The sequence below is a fragment of the Ranitomeya imitator genome, chromosome 7 (assembly GCF_032444005.1).
Source record: "Ranitomeya imitator isolate aRanImi1 chromosome 7, aRanImi1.pri, whole genome shotgun sequence".
NCBI lineage: Eukaryota > Metazoa > Chordata > Amphibia > Anura > Dendrobatidae > Ranitomeya > Ranitomeya imitator.
In genome coordinates this window covers 45,430,610-45,447,912 of record NC_091288.1, presented here as the reverse complement: position 1 = coordinate 45,447,912, position 17,303 = coordinate 45,430,610, and the positions used below count along the sequence as shown (strand labels likewise).

Here is a 17,303-nt window from a genome sequence, read left to right as displayed (position 1 = left end):
GGCCCATACCTACGGACAAGTGTGAAAGGGGCGCTTTTCTTTTCCGGTGGGACCCCTCTCCTGCATCCCTTGTAGGTAAGCTTGGCCACAGCACTTGTTACCCCATTGTGTATCATGCACTATATACATTATCTATGGCAGAGTGTCACTGGCTGTTATAATGCCTGTGGATAGGCTTAGTCACAGTGCTTGTTACCTTATCACGCACTATGCATTACCTCTAGTTTAGTGCCACTATTTGCCATAATATCGCATCAGATATATGTGTGTTGAGGCTTCCTAGCACTTTTTTATGTGGGGTTTTCTCTTTGCCCCCTGATGACTATCGTTATATGTAGTATGGGATTTGCAGGGGACGGTTCTCCCCCCCGTGCTTGACTGGATTGCACTTTATATGGAATTGTTTCTGTATTTTATCTTTCTGTATTTAAATAAAGATATGCGTTTATAAAATAATACCTAGACTGTATGCTCCTCTCTTTCTCCTTTTTGATAAAAATGTCTATTATGGAGCTTGTGTGACTGATCCGGGGACACTTTATGGTTGTGTAGTGTGACCCGGACCAGCACTATGATATTGGGATCTCTGATAATCGGACAAGTGTGAAAGTAGCCTTACCGGCGGTCGCAAAAAAACAATGTGTCATTCTCTGTCCTCTGATGTGATCGCACATCAGAGGACCGAGAAATAGGGAGATTCGGGGACCCTATCATACTTACCGGTGTCCCTGGGTCCTCCTGCGTTCCCTCAGGCCCGCCATGATCTGCCGGCCGGCAGCTAGAGGATTTGGGGCTAAATTTAGGTATAGGATTGGGGCTAAATTTAGGGTTGGGGTTAGGCTTCTTTCACACTTGCGTTGGTACGGGGCAGTCGCAATGCGTCGGCCCGACGCACGTCGTGAAAATTGTGCACAACGTGGGCAACAAATGCAGTTTTTCAACGCATCCGCTGCCCAGTCTATGTCCTGGGGAGGAGGGGGCGGAGTTGCGGCCACACATGCGCAGTCGGAAATGGCGGACGCGAGGTACACAAACTTTACATTGAACTTTTTTGTGATGGTCCGCCAAAACACAACGGATCCAGTGCACGGCGGACGCGACGTGTGGCCATCCGTCGGCAATACAAGTCTATGGGCAAAAAACGCAGCCTGCGGGCACATTTGCAGGATCCGTTTTCTTTGTCCAAAACGACGGATTGCGACGATGCCACACGATGCAAGTGTGAAAGTAGCCTTAGGGTTAGGGTTGGGGCTAAATTTAGGGTTAGGGTTGGGGCTAAAGTTAGGGTTGGGATTAGGGTTTGGATTAGGGTTGGTATTAGGGTTAGGGTTGGCATTAGGGTTACCCTTGGGATTAGGGATAGGTTTGGGATTAGGGTTAAGGTTAGGGTTGGGATTAGGGGTGTATTGGGATTAGGGTTAGTGTTGAGATTAGGATTAGGGGTGTGTTGGATTTAGGGTTTTTGATTAGGGTTATGGTTAGGGTTGAGATTAGGGTTGTTTTGGGGTTAGGGTTATGATGATCGTTAGGGTTGTGATTAGGATTATGGATCGGGTTGGGGTTAGGGGTGTGTTGGGGTTAGGGTTGGAGCTAGAATTGGGGGGTTTCCACTGTTTAGGTACATCAGGGGATCTCCAAACACGACAGCCAATTTTGCGCTCAAAAAGTCAAATGGTGCTCCCTCCCTTCTGAGCTCTGCCGTGCGCCCAAACAGTGGTTTACCCCGACATATGGGACATCAGCGTACTCAGGATAAATTGGACAACAACTTTTGGTGTCCAATTTCTCCTGTTACCCTTGTGAAAATAAAAACTTGGGGGCTAAAAAATATTTTTTGTGGAAAATTTTTTTTTTTATTTTCACGACTGCATTATAAACTTCTGTGAAGCACTTGGGCATTCAAAGTTCTCAACACACATCTAGATAAGTTCCTTGGGGGGTCTAGTTTCCAAAATGGGGTCACTTGTGGGGGTTTCTACTGTTCAGGCACATCAGGGGCTCTATCAAAGTCTGCATTCCAAAACTGGGCGCACGGCAGAGCTTGGAAGGGAAGGAGCGCAAAAAGTGGTTCCTCCCCCCCATCCCCCCCCCCCCCCCGACACACATGGGGTACTAGCTTACTCAGAACAAATTGGACAACAACTTTTGGGGTCCAATTTCTCCTGTTACCCTTGTGAAAGTAAAAATTTGGGAGTGAAAAGGTCATTTTTGTGGAAAAAATGATTTTTTTTATTTTCATGGCTCTACATTATAAACTTCTGTGAACAGTTGGGGGTTCATAGTGCTCACCACACATCTAGATAAGCTCTTTGGGGGGTTCTAGTTTCCAAAATGGGGTCACTTGTGGGGGGGGTTTCTACTGTTTAGGTACATCAGGAGCTCTGCAAATGCAAAATGATGCCCGCAGACCATCCCATCAAAGTCTGCATTCCAAGCGGCGCTCCTTCCCTTCCGAGCCCGATGTGTGCCCAAACAGTGCCCCCCCCCCCCACATATGGGGTATCAGCATACTCAGGAGAAATTGGACCCCAAAATCTGTTGACCAGTTTGTCCTGTTGCCCTTGAGAAAATAAAAAATTGCGGGCTAAAAAAATCATTTTTGAGGAAAATAAAAGGATTTTGTATTTTCACGGCTCTACCTTATAAATTTCTATGAAGCACTTGGGGGTTTAAAGTGCTCCCCACATATCTAGATAAGTTCCTTAAGGGGTCTAGTTTCCACAATGGGGTCACTTGTGGGGGGTTTCTACTGTTTAGGCACATCAGGGGCTCTCTAAACGTGACATGGCGTCCGATCTCAATTCCAGCCAATTCTGCATTGAAAAAGTCAAACGGCGCTCCTTCACTTCCGAGCTCTGCCATGCGCCCAAACAGTGGTTTACCCCCACATATGGGCTATCGACGTATTCAGGAGAAATTGCATAACAAAATTTATGGTTAAATTTCTGTTTTTACACTTGTGAAAAAAAAAAAAAAAATGGTTCTAAAGTAAAATGTTTGCAAAAAAAAGTTAAATGTGCAAGGAAAAAAAAAAGAACATTATTTCAGTTCCTGTGAAGCACGTAAAGGGTTAATAAACTTTTTGAATGTGGTTTTGAGCACCTTGAGGGGTGTAGTTTTTAGAATGGTGTCACACTTGGGTATTTTCTATCATATAGACCCCTTAAAATGACTTCATATGTGATGTGGTCCCTAAAAAAAAAAAAAAAAAAAAATGGTGTTGTAAAAATGAGAAATTGCTGGTCAACTTTTAACCCTTAACTCCCTACCAAAAAAAAAAATGTTGTTTCCATAATTGTGCCGATGTAAAGTAGACATGTAGGAAATGTTATTTATTAACTATTTTGTGTGACATATCTCTCTGATTTAAGGGTATAAAAATACAAATTTTTAAAATTGCTAAATTTTAAAAATGTTCACCATATTTCCGTTTTTTTCATAAATAATCGCAAGTAATATCGAAGAAATGTTACCACTAACATGAAGTACAATATGTCACGAAAAAACAATCTCAGAATCAGCGGTATCCGTTAAAGCATTCCAGAGTTATAACCTCATAAAGTGACAGTGGTCAGAATTGTAAAAATTGGCTCTGTCACTAAGGGGTTAATTGATGTGGCTCCCAGAAGCTCTCATGTTGAGTGCACAAGTGAAAGTCAATTTATTTATTTTTTTTAGATATTTTTTTTTTTTTATTATTATTTTTAATAGACCATTCCTTTTTCTAAATTTTAAATTCACCCTGGCATTCAGCTGAGCACCACAGTTCTTGTTTTAGAAATCTCCAGCAATTGGCTGCTACTGCTGGGGGAAACCTCGCAGCCAAAACACTGCAGGAGAAATTAATGGATGACCCTGTATGTGAACAGGTTGGGTCTGCGAGCCTCTTGATTGGGATAATGTACAGAGAGCAGGTCATCATCCCAAGGGCATATGGGGAAAACATGTAATTTTGGATATTTTAAGCATTGAATTAAATAGATTTTTATCTACTCTTAAAGAGCCCCTCCTATGAACTCCACCCCCCCCCCATACCTATGTATATGTGAATGTACTGCAATGTTAGTTTAATATACTCAACTACCGCCGTCTTCTCCAATATCCGTGTCGTTCGGCTCCTCTTCTGTGTGACGTCACCGCTCTACAGACTCTGCAGGTGACACAGCGCGCTGTCTGGCTCTGAAGTGGCTTTTACAATGTTTGTCTATGGCGTGGCAGAACGAGACTCCATAGACTTACATTATAAAAGACTTCTGGCTCATACACAGAGCGCACAGTTGTTGTTTTTTTGTTATCCGGATTTTGTGCTTTGCAGTGTTTTTTTTAACATAGAGCATGTCACTTCTTCTTTCAGCATTTTTGCAGCGTGTTTCACCTGTTGACTTGAATACATGGTGAAAAACGCTGCAAATACGCAAGGTTGACTTTTCTTGCAGCGTATTTGCTGCAGAAAAGTCAAGGACAGCCGGATGTGACATCACACTGGCTCTGCTACCTCTGGATGGCAGGCTGCATGATGTGTCCATACAGCCTTGTCATCCAGCAGAGCGGACCCGAACCCCATTCACTTGAATGGGGGGCCTGACAATACAGTGTTTGACACAGTCATATGCATGATGGCGCCGCAAACACCGCTTCTGATTGGCGGTGAAACAATCCCCGCCAGTCAGAGCTGCGGTTCCCTCGCTGGCAGAAGACAGCGGGAGCGCTCAGCTGTGATCAGAGGTATACAGTTTACCTCCGCTCACTGGTGTCATCTGATGGGACTACTGCTCCCATCATCTGACACCTACTGCCGCTAATTACAGTGACAGCAGGAGCGGCAGATGGGAGTATTGATTAGCCGCAAGGCTAGGTATCAAGAATAGAGGGGTCGCCACGCCATATTTTTTAATTATTTAAATAATTAAAAAACAATGTAGGCCCCCCTATTTTTTTGACAACCAGCCTTGCTAAAGCAAACAGCTGGGAGCATGTATTCTCAGGCTGGTAAGGTGCCATGGATATTGGCCCTCCCAGGCCTAAAAATATCAGCCTGCAGCCGCCCAGAAAAGGCACACCTATTAGATGCGCCAATTCTGGCACTTTGCCCGGTGCTTCCCACTTGCCCTGTAGCGGTGGCGAGTGGGGTGATAGTTGGGAGGTTGATGCCACCTTTGTATGGTCAGGTGATATCAAGCTCGAGGTTAGTAATGGAGAGGTGTCAATAAGACACCCCCATTACTAGCCCCATAGTCGCATTGTAAGAAAACACGCACCCAGAATAAAGTCCTTTTAATTGAAAAAATGAGACTCCTTTAATAATCTCAGTTAAACCATACTTACGACCTCGCCGAATTCAACCAAAGCCCTCGTTCTCCTGTAATAAACCAAAAGTAAAAAAAACAATAATATCCCTCTCCTGTCAGTTGTTCTGTCCCACTCCGTAATCCATGTCTGGGGGATAATTAGTCTCCAACCTGGACGGTGCCAAGATGCGACCATCCAGGCTGAGGACTACTGGTGAACGATCAGCTGCGAACGCAGCGTCAGTGACCGGGGGTGATGTCACTGAGGCTGTGTTCCCAGCCTGGCTGAACTGCGGTGACCTCGGTGAGATCCCCGCTAGCACCGTGAGAAAGTCGCATGGTGCAGAGGCGAGCTCACCGGGAGAATTTCACTGAGGTGAACTCGCCTCTGCACCGTGCGACTTTCTCACGGTGCTAGCAGGGATCTCACCAAGGTCACCGCATTTCAGCCCGGCTGGGAACACCGCCTGTGACGTCACTGAGGCTGCGCTCACAACAGCTCATTCACCAGTGATTCCTAAATGCTTCCACTTTTCGATAATGCCACAATCTGGTGATGGAGGAATAGTTAGGAGGAAGAAATGTCATGACCTGCCTTGTTACACCGGTGGCTCCTGCTACAGGACCACGCTGGGGTCGCAGATGTGTTTTAAAGGGAGATGGCATGGCGAGGAGCTGAATTTTGTACATCGGTGTCAATGGGTCTGAATGAAAAAACAACTGATATGAAGTTTATGAAGTCGATTATTATTCTGTAGCAATCCTTTTTATAGGGAATTGTATCATCCGAAATTGACCGATTGTTATGTCAGGTTTTTATGTTTTAAACCAATTTACCACATAGGCTCTTATAGTTGACACTTTCCTATGTAGAGCTCACACAGTGAAAGATAACACGTATACAGTATATATATATATATATATATATAAAGTGAGATGTATATATTTATATAGAGGGAGAGCATAGGAGCCACTAATCAGAATAGGGGATCGTCACCACTCTCTCTCACTCCCTGCGCAATGACCTCTGCACAGAGCTTCTGTCGGTAAGCAGTTTTATACCCAGTACAACCAACACGTCACACTGTTAACTGTCAGTAGGCAGCATAATAACGTCTGCAGACCATATGGGCTGTGTTCTGAAATATCGATCAGAGAGCTCCACACTCTGGTAGCGGCTTATCCTCTGGATAACGAAAGGATCGGCCTATGGATCCTTCTCTTCCCCAACATCCTCTGTTCGAAAAGAATCGGGAGGCTCCCTTGCACAATAGATCCTTGGCTGATATTTATTAATACATCTGTCAAGATCAAATCTAAGGAATGTTAATAATAATAATCTTTATTTTTATATAGTGCTAACATATTCCGCAGCGCTTTACAGTTTGCACACATTATCATCACTGTCCCCGATGGGGCTCACAATCTAGATTCCCTATCAGTATGTCTTTGGAATGTGGGAAGAAATCGGAGTGCCCGGAGGAAACCCACGCAAACACGGGGAGAACATACAAACTCTTTCCAGATGTTGTCCTTGGTGGGGTTCGAACCCAGGACCCCAGCGCTGCAAGGCTGCTGTGCTAACCACTGAGCCAGAATGTTGAGGTTTCATGAGTAAATCTCTTGGCAGAAGAGGAGGAGTGCCCTCTATCAGTAGAGAAATGTCCATTGGTCTTGTATCTGATCTCAGGTTCTTCTCTCTAGGTCAGGGATGTCAAACTCAAATGCACAGAGGGACAGAATGTAAAACTTGGACAAAAGCATGGGCCAACCTTTATCGATTTAAAAAAAAAAAAAATCTACAATTGAGGAAGTTTTTCCTTATTAAATATAACGATTAACCTTTTCATATAGAAACAGATTTAAAGGAGTTGTTCCACGAACAAAGTACATTTTAATATATCATAATGGGGCATACTGTACGGTGGCGCAGTGGTTAGCACAGCAGCCTTGCAGCGCTGGAGTCCTGGGTTCTAATCCCACCCAGGAATATGTAGTAAAGGAAAAAACCTTGAATAATTAAGTATGATACAAGGAAAAGTCCCCCCCCAAACCCCCCCCCCCCAAAAAAAAAACCAAAGTATGATACCCCCACAGTAGATTCCTCCACGTGCACGGTATGATGACCATATGGTATCCCACAATCACCACCAGCAAAGTGTGATGCTGCAACTTTATATTAAATTTGTTTATTAAACAACAAAAACAAATGGACATACATAGTTTACATATATCCAGGTCAAATACACTCATCATAATAGTCATAAAAACACAGTAAGAGTATATAAAGAGTTTGCATTAATGTGTGTCTCAATATATAGTGATGCTGCAACTTTGATCCCGAGACTATCCTATTCACAGTATAATGGGCCACATATAGTCCTCCATGTAGTATAAGAGGCCCACATAGTCCTCTATACAGTATAATGGGCCCCACATAGTCCTCTATACAGTATAATGGGACCCACATAGTCCTTTATACAGTATAATGGGCCCCACATAGTCCTCTGTACAGTATAATGGGCCCCACATAGTCCTCTATACAGTATAATGGGACCCACATAGTCCTCTATACAGTATAATGGGACCCACATAGTCCTCTGTACAGTATAATGGGCCCCACATAGTCCTCTGTACAGTATAATGGGCCCCACATAGTCCTCTGTACAGTATAATGGGCCCCACATAGTCTTCTGTACAGTATTATGGGCAACTCGTAGCCCTCCCTACAGAATAATGGCACCTGCATAGTCCTACACAGTATAATGGCCCCACGTACTCCTACATGTAGTGTAATAGGGGGTGGTGCTGGCCAAATACAATCACCCTGTGGGCCCACGGGCCAGAATTTGACATTTGTGTTCTTGGTCATTTTGGCCACAGTCAGACTCTATTTTCTCTGTATGAGTGATGAAATCAATAAGCCAAGGCGGTTATGATTAATCTTTTGCAGCTTTACTTCCAAATACTGGCACATAAAAAAACTAAAAGCACCAAGCGATCAGCGTTAGCGGTTGACTATCCCCATTAATGTATCAATCGGAGGTCTATTTGTGCCTCCGTGTTTCCTATTCTGTGCGCTATTTTACAACTCCTCCAGTCTGATACCGGAGCCAAGCTGCCAGGGTCCGCGCCTTTTAAACCTATTGTAATTATTTCAATAAGCAGAAAATGTTTCCCGTCCGCTCATAATGGCTGTCTCCGCAGGAATAACAAGTATGAAATGAGCAGTTAAAAGGCCATTTTTTTATTTTATTTTATTTATTTTTTTTGTCACAGATTTACATCTCCATAAAAGTGAAGCGAGCCGTAGGTGCCAGCATTTAAGTGGAATAATGATCATTCGAATAAGCTGGATTTATAAGTACAAGCAATACTTCTCCTCTGTAGTGTGCTGTGAACATGAAAGTATTTTTTTTTTTATTTTTGTATTTTTCTTTTTAGTTTTCATAGCTGGCAGGCAGTTTTCCCATATTTGTCTTGTATCGTGGCTCCGTACGGGGGGTGGTGGGCTGCAAGAGGTCCTCGGCTTAATCTAAGTAATGCCGGGATACCTTCCAGCAGTCTCCGGTAATGAGAATCCCCCTAACTAACGATGCACTCGGCATGTTGTTCCCGAGTCTTAGGAAGTTACAGAAGAGGAGAATCCAGCTCCTCGCTTAAACACAAATGCAATTATTTTGTATTCCGAATCCCCCCCCCGGCCGCTGTTTTTAGAAAATCATATCCGATGCTTTTCCCAGCAGAAGATTATTGAGTTGATTTAGCACCGATTTTACTTAACAAAGCTTCAAACGCGTTCCTACAGCGGAGTCAGAATAAAGGTAGGGAGATATCAATGATGCATTCAGACTCCAATTCCTCTTTTCAGGGCCATCAATGCACCCCTCCGAGTTAATGGCGGAGATGAGAAACAGTGGCTTTGCACTGAAACAAAATGTACTGGGAAGAAACCTGACCGTAAACGATCTATCGCAGGTAATGATCTTCTTCTTTATTTTATTTTTTTATCAGTAAGCTGAAAATATCTATAAATTTTTATGTGATTGCCTGGAAATTACTACTTATCATTTGCCAATGTGCATATCCATTGGGTAAGGGAGAACGACAGTAGTAAAGTGGATCAACCATTCCGATTTCAACCCGGTGCAGGAAAAAAAAAAAACATTATTTTTATTTCATTTTTGTTATTTTTGTTTTATGCTTTTTTTTTTTTTTGCATATATCAAACAACTTCTTTCTTCAGAACCCAGAGTGTGAACTTTAGTAATAACCATCATCTCCTACCACATTGTTAGTTTGGTGCTACCTGCTGACTGTTCCCCCGCCGCCCCCCAGGAGCTTTTGAAAATGAAGAATAGAAAGGAATTTGCTTCTAGATGGACACAATGGCGCATGGCGGCGCTCCACATTGACTTGATAGTGCTGGGATAAAAACTGGGTGCATTAGATTGTATCATCCCCGGCACGCCAAGATTGCTGTAATTGAATATTCATAATAAAAGGCCGAGTTCTCCACAGCAACAACACACCTAAGTGTAATACCGGCGCTGCCTGATGGCTGCTTCATAAAGCATTTTTTTTCTTTCTCCGCCAGCAATCTGTGCGCAGGCACTTTTAGTGATGGATTTGTCAAGAGCCTTTGAATTCAGACAAAGCCGCGGATAGGTGCAAACTGCAACACATCAGAACAGTCTGTAAAGGACATGGATATTAAGCGCGGCACAGCGTATTACTGTCTGCTAGTCGTGTTTTGTGCCTTGTCCCTTTTATTGTAGGTGCTCTTCCCTTTTTATAGGCGTCGTAAGCAATAGTTTATACGGACGGCTGAGCTGGAAATGGCCCATAAACAAAGCTATTTTTTATTATTTTTTTTTTTGTATTTTACATGTCATACAATAGAGCGCTAAATTGCTGTGAATGTATTGTGAGAGCAGCAGGGTCTATAGAGCGGTAGTGGCTTCCTGTAGAGGCTTAAAGACCTGTAGGAGTCTTGCTGTAAACTTTTACTTACTCAACTACACTTTATATTCTCAGAATTGTAATGTTACATGAATAGCCCATAAAAAAAAAAAAAATCAAAAATCATTCAAAAAATTAAAAACATTCCTGTGCAGCACTGGCAGAAGCTAAAGATAAAAGCAAGTGCTAAGCCCGCCAGGCAAAATCAAACCTCAACTTACCTCCGAAAAGATGAAGGCGGCACTGCAGAGTCCAAAAATGAGTGGTTTATTGACCCATAGTGAAAAGGCGACGACGTGTTCCAAGTGTGGAACTTTCTCAAGCCGTGAAAGAAGCGTTTACTAGACCCTGCAACTTCCATGATGTCACAAGTACATTAAGAAATGGTGTCTCTGGAAACCTGAAGCTCTCACTACGTGGACAACTTCTTCTCATACCCCTTGCTTGGCCCCCATAAAATAATAAAGCTTATACTCCCCTCTCATGCTGGCGCCGTTCCCGCTGTGTCGGCACTCACTCTCCTGTGCTGTCGTGACAAGTGACCCTGCAACCCAATCTGCACTGGAGTCAATGTCCCTGCCACCTGTCGAATTGAGCATGCCTCCTGCAGCCCGGACGTAGTCTTCATGTTCAGTTAGTCTGAAGACGGGGACAGTGATGCCAACGCTGATTCGGTACAGGGGTCATGTGTTGCAACACCGGCCGAGAGCCAGAGGGAGAGCGAGTGCCGATACGGCTGGAACGGCACCAGCACAGGAGGGGAGTACAGATCTTATATTATCAGGGCCAAATATTTAGATCCACAAAGGGTTATTCTAGTAGTGGACAACCCCTTTAAAAGGTGCTCAAAAGCCTGAACATATGAGCAGCAAGTTACATGGAAATTCACAGGGCTCATTCTTGTTCTGAGCACTTTTTCAGAAGACTGAAAAGACGACGTGTGAGCATTCCCTTACATTGATGGCCATTAATGTGGACATGGGCCCCTTCTATGGCTATAGCTCTGTAGGAAGGAAAGACAGAGATTTTGAGCTCTTTAAGAGAAAAAAAATTGAACTCTGCTCCTTAAATACATAGATCATGAAGTAAACCTGCGCAGAATTTTTGACCTTAAAGATGGTAAATCTATTGTTTTCTTAAAGGGGTTGTCAGGGCATTGATGACCTATTCCAAGGACATCTGACACCACCTTCTTACAGCTCCAGCGGTGGCTGGATGTAAACCCTGAACAGAACTGCATGGCTCCTGAGGTGTGTAGTGGCTGCTGCAGAGACCTGCGGGAAAACAGGAGCTGTTCTACAGCACCCGGCAGCAGCCACTACACAATGACTGGAGCTGTGCTGTTCAGCTCCTATCAATAGTTACATCACAGATGTGACATTGATGACCTAAGTTATTTGCCTGGAAAAGCCTTTTTAATTTTTTTTTTTTTTTTTTTTTTTTTCATTTTTCTCTTTTTCGTTTCACCTTTTTAAAGCTACTAATTTGGAACATTTGAGATTTTATATTTATTTCATGCTCACAAGTCACACTATCTGTATTATTTTTTTTTCTCTCGCTCTTTTCCAGGGATATGTTGTAAGTGAAGCCGAGGAAGATGATCCAGAAGTGGAGTTTTTAAAATCCTTATCTACAAAGCAAAAGCAGAAGCTATTGAGGTGATTTATGCGTTACGCTTTGATGTCCTACACGCACCGTCAGGGGGCTCATCGAGGTTCACCTTAGATGTGCTCACCGTGGGTGAAATGCAGTAAGAGATTGTCAGTGTGATTTTTTTTTTTTTTTTTCCCCCCCCCCCCATCTATACCTTCTCCTAGTCACTATGTACTGTGGTTGTGATTGTCATAGGGGGTCAGCGGTCCCAATGGCACCACTGTATAGCAGGTCACAGAAGACCGCCATTGCCATGCTGCCAACATTCTACCCTCACAGCATCCAAGAGTCTCGTTAAAATGTGACATTCCAGGCAACCATTTCCTTTGTTTCTGCTTTCTTGTCTCTAACTATGGAAATCTTATGCCTAATCGATTTGGATACACCTAGAACGTGAAAAGTTTATCCGGCACTGCCTACTTCCGCAGCGGGGGTGAGTGACGCCACATATCTGCTGAGAAGTGTGCGTGATCATGCTCATGTCTTATTCTAATGATTTCTCACGCGTTTCGGTAGATGTGGGCGGTCGTTGACTCATCGGTACCACTCTCCTCCGATGCAGGAGTAAACATAAAGGGGTTTTTCTACTAACAAAATTACATTTTAACAAATGTCCCTGTACAGTGAGACACAGCCATTTCACAGCAGGGGAACATTTATAAGATTATCTCGGCACAGGAACATTTTATTTATTCACATCCAATTGTGGATCTTATTATTATTCCAAGGTCTATTGGTTAAAATGAACTATTGTTCTTGAGGAAAACCCATTTAACAATTAGTAATTTATTCTTTCCATTGATATTTACAATACTAATGCCATTGACAAAGGGGCACCATGCCCATCAGAGCGCGAACGCTTTTCTATTCTAGCATTCAACAAGGGTTTCAGCTCACAAGCTTATGTCTGACGCTTGTGTTGGCATCTGTGTGATATATCGGATACCTACATGATGACAACGTCCTTGTGAGGAGCCTAGATCTGAGCCGTGGGGGGATATTTTCCGAGTTACTGTTGCTTTGTGGCCATATAAACCAACAGCCTTTCATTCTTTTGTTGTCTAAAAACTCTATCTGTACATTTTGATCAAACCTGACCCCGTTCCGCATAGGTGTCCCCCATTAAGTCGTTTTATGTTCCTGTTCTTCTATTGTGCTAGACAAATATAAAGTCTGATTTCACAGCATGATCCATGCGTTTGTAAAGTGGCAATGTATACTGTAATTGGTGCGTCCATTGAGAGAAAATACTCAAGCGTGCATACAGCAAGGCGAATTATAGGATTTAGAGCCGGAGTTATTGAATGGTCTGTCTATTAGTTAACATTGCTGTGACAGCGGGGATGCATGGATTACACAAAACAATGGTGGGTGTTACATAAATTACATATATGCACATTTAATAGAAAGTACAGCCACTTCTTCTTTTTTTTCTTTTTTTTTTTTAATGTAAAGTAAACCATTGAGCTTCTACAGCTATGTGCTCCATAGAGCCGACATTTTATGAATACTGATCACACATTGCAGTCCAGGAGAGCCATAGACTGCTCACTAGTGGGACATATGGGGACCACCACCTCCGTGAGAGGAGACGCCTCATGCTGACCTCCATTTTTCATGATTGTGTTCAATCCACGTTTTGTTTGTCTTGTTTTTTTTTCATAGGTGGAACACATACCCATTATAGTCTATGGGGTGTTCACATGTCCTTGATGTTTAGTGGAACAAGTGTCTGCAAAGAAAATCATGGGGACATGTCAGTTTTGGTTTTTGTTTGATCCAGATTAAAAAAAAAAAAACAACAAAAATAAAAATTATTCTTACAAAACTATATGTAATCATGGATTGCACATGGATGCAATCCTCGATTAGCCATCTGCTTTTAATATTGTATTAAGTAGGTGAAGCTTTTTGTGTGTGTGTATGTATGTATATATATGTATATGCATATGTGTATATATATATATATATATATATATATATATATATATATATATATATATATATATATATATTTATATATTTATTTTTTTTTTACATGAGAATATTAACCATGCTAAAAACAGGCAAAATGGCCAACAATTTATAAAAATCTGATGCAAATCAGTGCATTATTTTTTTAAATTGATTTTTTTTTCGTGCCTTTTTGAGGAAAAAACTGATGACTAATAACACTCGTGGACCTGGTGCTTCTATAATATTATTAATAATATTTATTATTATTATTAACGGCCTTCAGCTCGATCTTGAGCCATGGCGACTTGATGGATGAACGATCTGTAGGAAGATCGATCTTGTGCAGGTCTAGATAGGTCCACCAGGGTCTTCTCCGCCGTTATCTTGATATTATTAAGCAGTCGGACTGCTGTTCTTCCTCTTTGCCTTGTTCCTTCTAGTCTTCCGACCATGTTGTCCTTCTCCAGTGATTGCTCTCTTCGTGGTGCATCTATAAATCTTGTGAACAGACTTGCCTGAATGGCTTGTATGTAATGGAGATTTGATGGTACCTTGCAGACACCGCTTCCTGGAGTAGATAACTGAAGATTAGGGGGTAACCTGCCGCCGCTCACTTCTGAATTGAAAGTGAACAATGCTGATGATGATGATGATACAGTCCTTCATACCTGCCGAAACAAGTGCACTATTGCCAGGTATTGGGCACATGTCCTATTCTAATGAACTTGACATGTGCGTGACACCTGCAGATTCATGTGGTTCAGCAGATATGTAGGGTTGTAGTGTCATCTGCACCACTCGCCTCTAATGCAGCGCTGAGCAGTGCCATATAAGTTGTGCATTACCCCTGCTCCTTTTAAAGGGGTCATCCAGGACTATATAATTTTTTTTTTTCTATGGGCCTAAGAACAAACAGGCAGGTTGTCACTAACTACCTGCCTGTTGTGCCCGGTGCCAATCTCTGCTGGCACAGAGAGGTCACAGACCACTCCTGCCAGCGATTCAGCTGCTTTCACTGTCATGTCGACAGAGGGGTGGATTCTTATCTGCTCTGTTGGGTTGGCGTGACTGCCGACGTCATGCTGATTAACAACCGGCTCCTTGCGTTTAGCAAGATGTCTGCAGTCAAGCCCCAGCATCAGAGCAGCCCGGAAGAACAGTTGCTCTGACGTAGAGCAGCTGAATTGCTGGCGGGAGTGGTCACTTTTAGCTGACAACAGATAGAACAGGCAGGTGGTGGTCTCTATTAGCAACTAGTTTTTAGGCTCATAGTAAAAAAAAAAAATATAGATAGATATATTAATAGGCCTGGACAACCCCTTTTTAATGTTTTATTTACTATATTATTTACTCTTTTACTCACTGGATAAGATGCAAATTGGCTTTCTACATCTAGTTCCATTCTAATGATCTGCACGTTTTACATTGCGAAGGGTTGAATCCGAGGTGACAGCCGCAACATAAAACAACTTGCAGAAGGTCGATTACTGAGATTATTAGCAGAAATTCTGATCTTCCTCTGCCGCAGTTCTGGCTCTGGGAGTCCTTTGCACACAACTATGTTTTTGCTTTTATTTCTGATGGAACTCGTGTAAAGTTGCATGAGTTAATATCCATTCTGCAGGTCAATTACTGCAATTTATTTGCATAGTTTATGATCTTTTCTATTTTATCTTTTAGAAAGCTAGATCGACTTGAGAAGAAAAAGAAGAAGAAAGGAAAGAAAAAGAAGGCACAGAAGAAAAAAAGCAAAAGGAAGCACAAAAAAAGCAAAAATAGTAGCAGTAGCTCCTCCAGCGACTCTTCGTCTAGTAGTGAAAGTGAATCTAGCAGCGAGGAGGAGAAGAAACGTAGGAAAAAGTCCAAGAGTAAGAAGTCCTCCAAAGACTCTGAAGATGGCAGTAGTGACAGTGAAGATCAATCTCAGTCGAGAAGAAGCAAATTTTCAGAAGAGTCATCCACTAGCTGCAGAAAAAGTGCGAGTGGACAGGAAGATTGTAGGAGCAGTAAAGATTTCCAGAGGTCCCATGATCAGAAAGAAAAGCGGGAGCATCACAGAACACGGGAAGACCACCGAGGCCCTCAAAGGGAGGAAAGAATAGCGAAGGGCCATGGGCCGGAAAAATCAAGATCTGGCAGAAGCCCAAGCAATGAACGATCCGGAAACCACCGGCATAGAAGTAACTGCAGGGATAAAAGAGAATATGAGGATAGAAAAGACAAGGAGAAGAGCAGAGATCAAAGAAGCCGAAGTAGAGACAGGGGAAGAAGTAGGAGCCGAGAGAGAGATCACAAAAGAAGATAGACTGGATGTACATAATTTCACTGCCGGCTTGCTCACATGCTTCCGATTACATTAAACTGTTTAGTGCTCCGTGGAAGACTAGAGCTGTATTTTTAGATGTCACATAGCGTGTTGCCTTCTCGTGCTGACGTGATATTTATGTTGCATTTTTTGAGCATTTCTTGTTTAGCCTCTTTTGTAGTACTACACCTTTTTACTATAACGAATGATGTCCTGCCCTGGACTTGAAAGGAGCAATACAATCAAATCTGACTCCAATTATCTGACCTCATCCTTCGCATGCCTTCATCTACTAATTGGTTATTTTATTTATTGTCCATTGTCACATGAAGCCATTAAAAACCATATTAATGGGTCAAAATGTGAAAGGAGAGTACTTGGAGGGGGGATCATGCAAAATCCACGCAGGTCTTACATAGGACAGATCAGTTCTGAATCTCCTTGTTGGCCTTAGCGATATTCATGCATTTTGTAGGTCACCACTTTACCCCAACAGAAGACAGTATCTCTTGTTTCGCTGTCCATGGCTAGTACACTTGCGCACACACACACAAAACTCAACTTACGTGGACATATTTGTGGTCTCTGTTCCCTACATATTTTTTTTTTTTTTCTTTTCATAAAGGTGCAAAAAAAATTTGGAGAGTTGTCAGTGGTCCGCTGACTTCCAAATGCTAACATTGGGCTTGGAGAGGAGTAAGTCACTGCCATACACTTCTGGACAAAATTAGGATCAATTTTTACGCTATTGTGTCTGGCTAAAAAGATGGACACTGCCACAAACCAGGTGGAATGGAGACCAAAGTCAATGGCTCCATTAGGGCATGTCTGAATCCCATTTTTCAGGGATTTGGATAGAAACCCTCAACAGAGTCCTGAACAGGGAAAACGATGTGATGTGAACCAAGAATGGTAGAATAGATGCCTGTTTATCTCTCTCTCTATTCCCATTTATTTTTTTGGCAGTTACTTGCTGTGTAAGAAAACGCCTGCCCTCCCTCCATGAATACACAGTTCTATTATACTGTCACAATTCTCCATAACATTTCTAGCACTATTACATGACTGCAAATAACTTTAATGAAAAACATCTTATTAGTAATTTTGAAAATAATTCTGTTATTTTGCAGCAAACACTT

General features: G+C 42.5%; 1 protein-coding gene across 1 annotated transcript in view; it reads left to right on the top strand.

Annotated features, from left to right (window-relative positions):
- The window catches only part of CIR1 (corepressor interacting with RBPJ, CIR1), a 42,892-nt gene extending 26,367 nt beyond the window's left edge, over positions 1 to 16,525 (top strand). Inside the window, exons 8-10 of the mRNA XM_069733171.1 lie at positions 9,160 to 9,266; positions 11,820 to 11,908; positions 15,540 to 16,525. Of these exons, the coding sequence (XP_069589272.1) occupies positions 9,160 to 9,266; positions 11,820 to 11,908; positions 15,540 to 16,164 (821 nt within the window). The 3' untranslated portion in view covers positions 16,165 to 16,525. The remainder of the gene's footprint in view (positions 1 to 9,159; positions 9,267 to 11,819; positions 11,909 to 15,539) is intronic.
- The last annotated feature ends 778 nt before the right edge of the window (positions 16,526 to 17,303 follow it).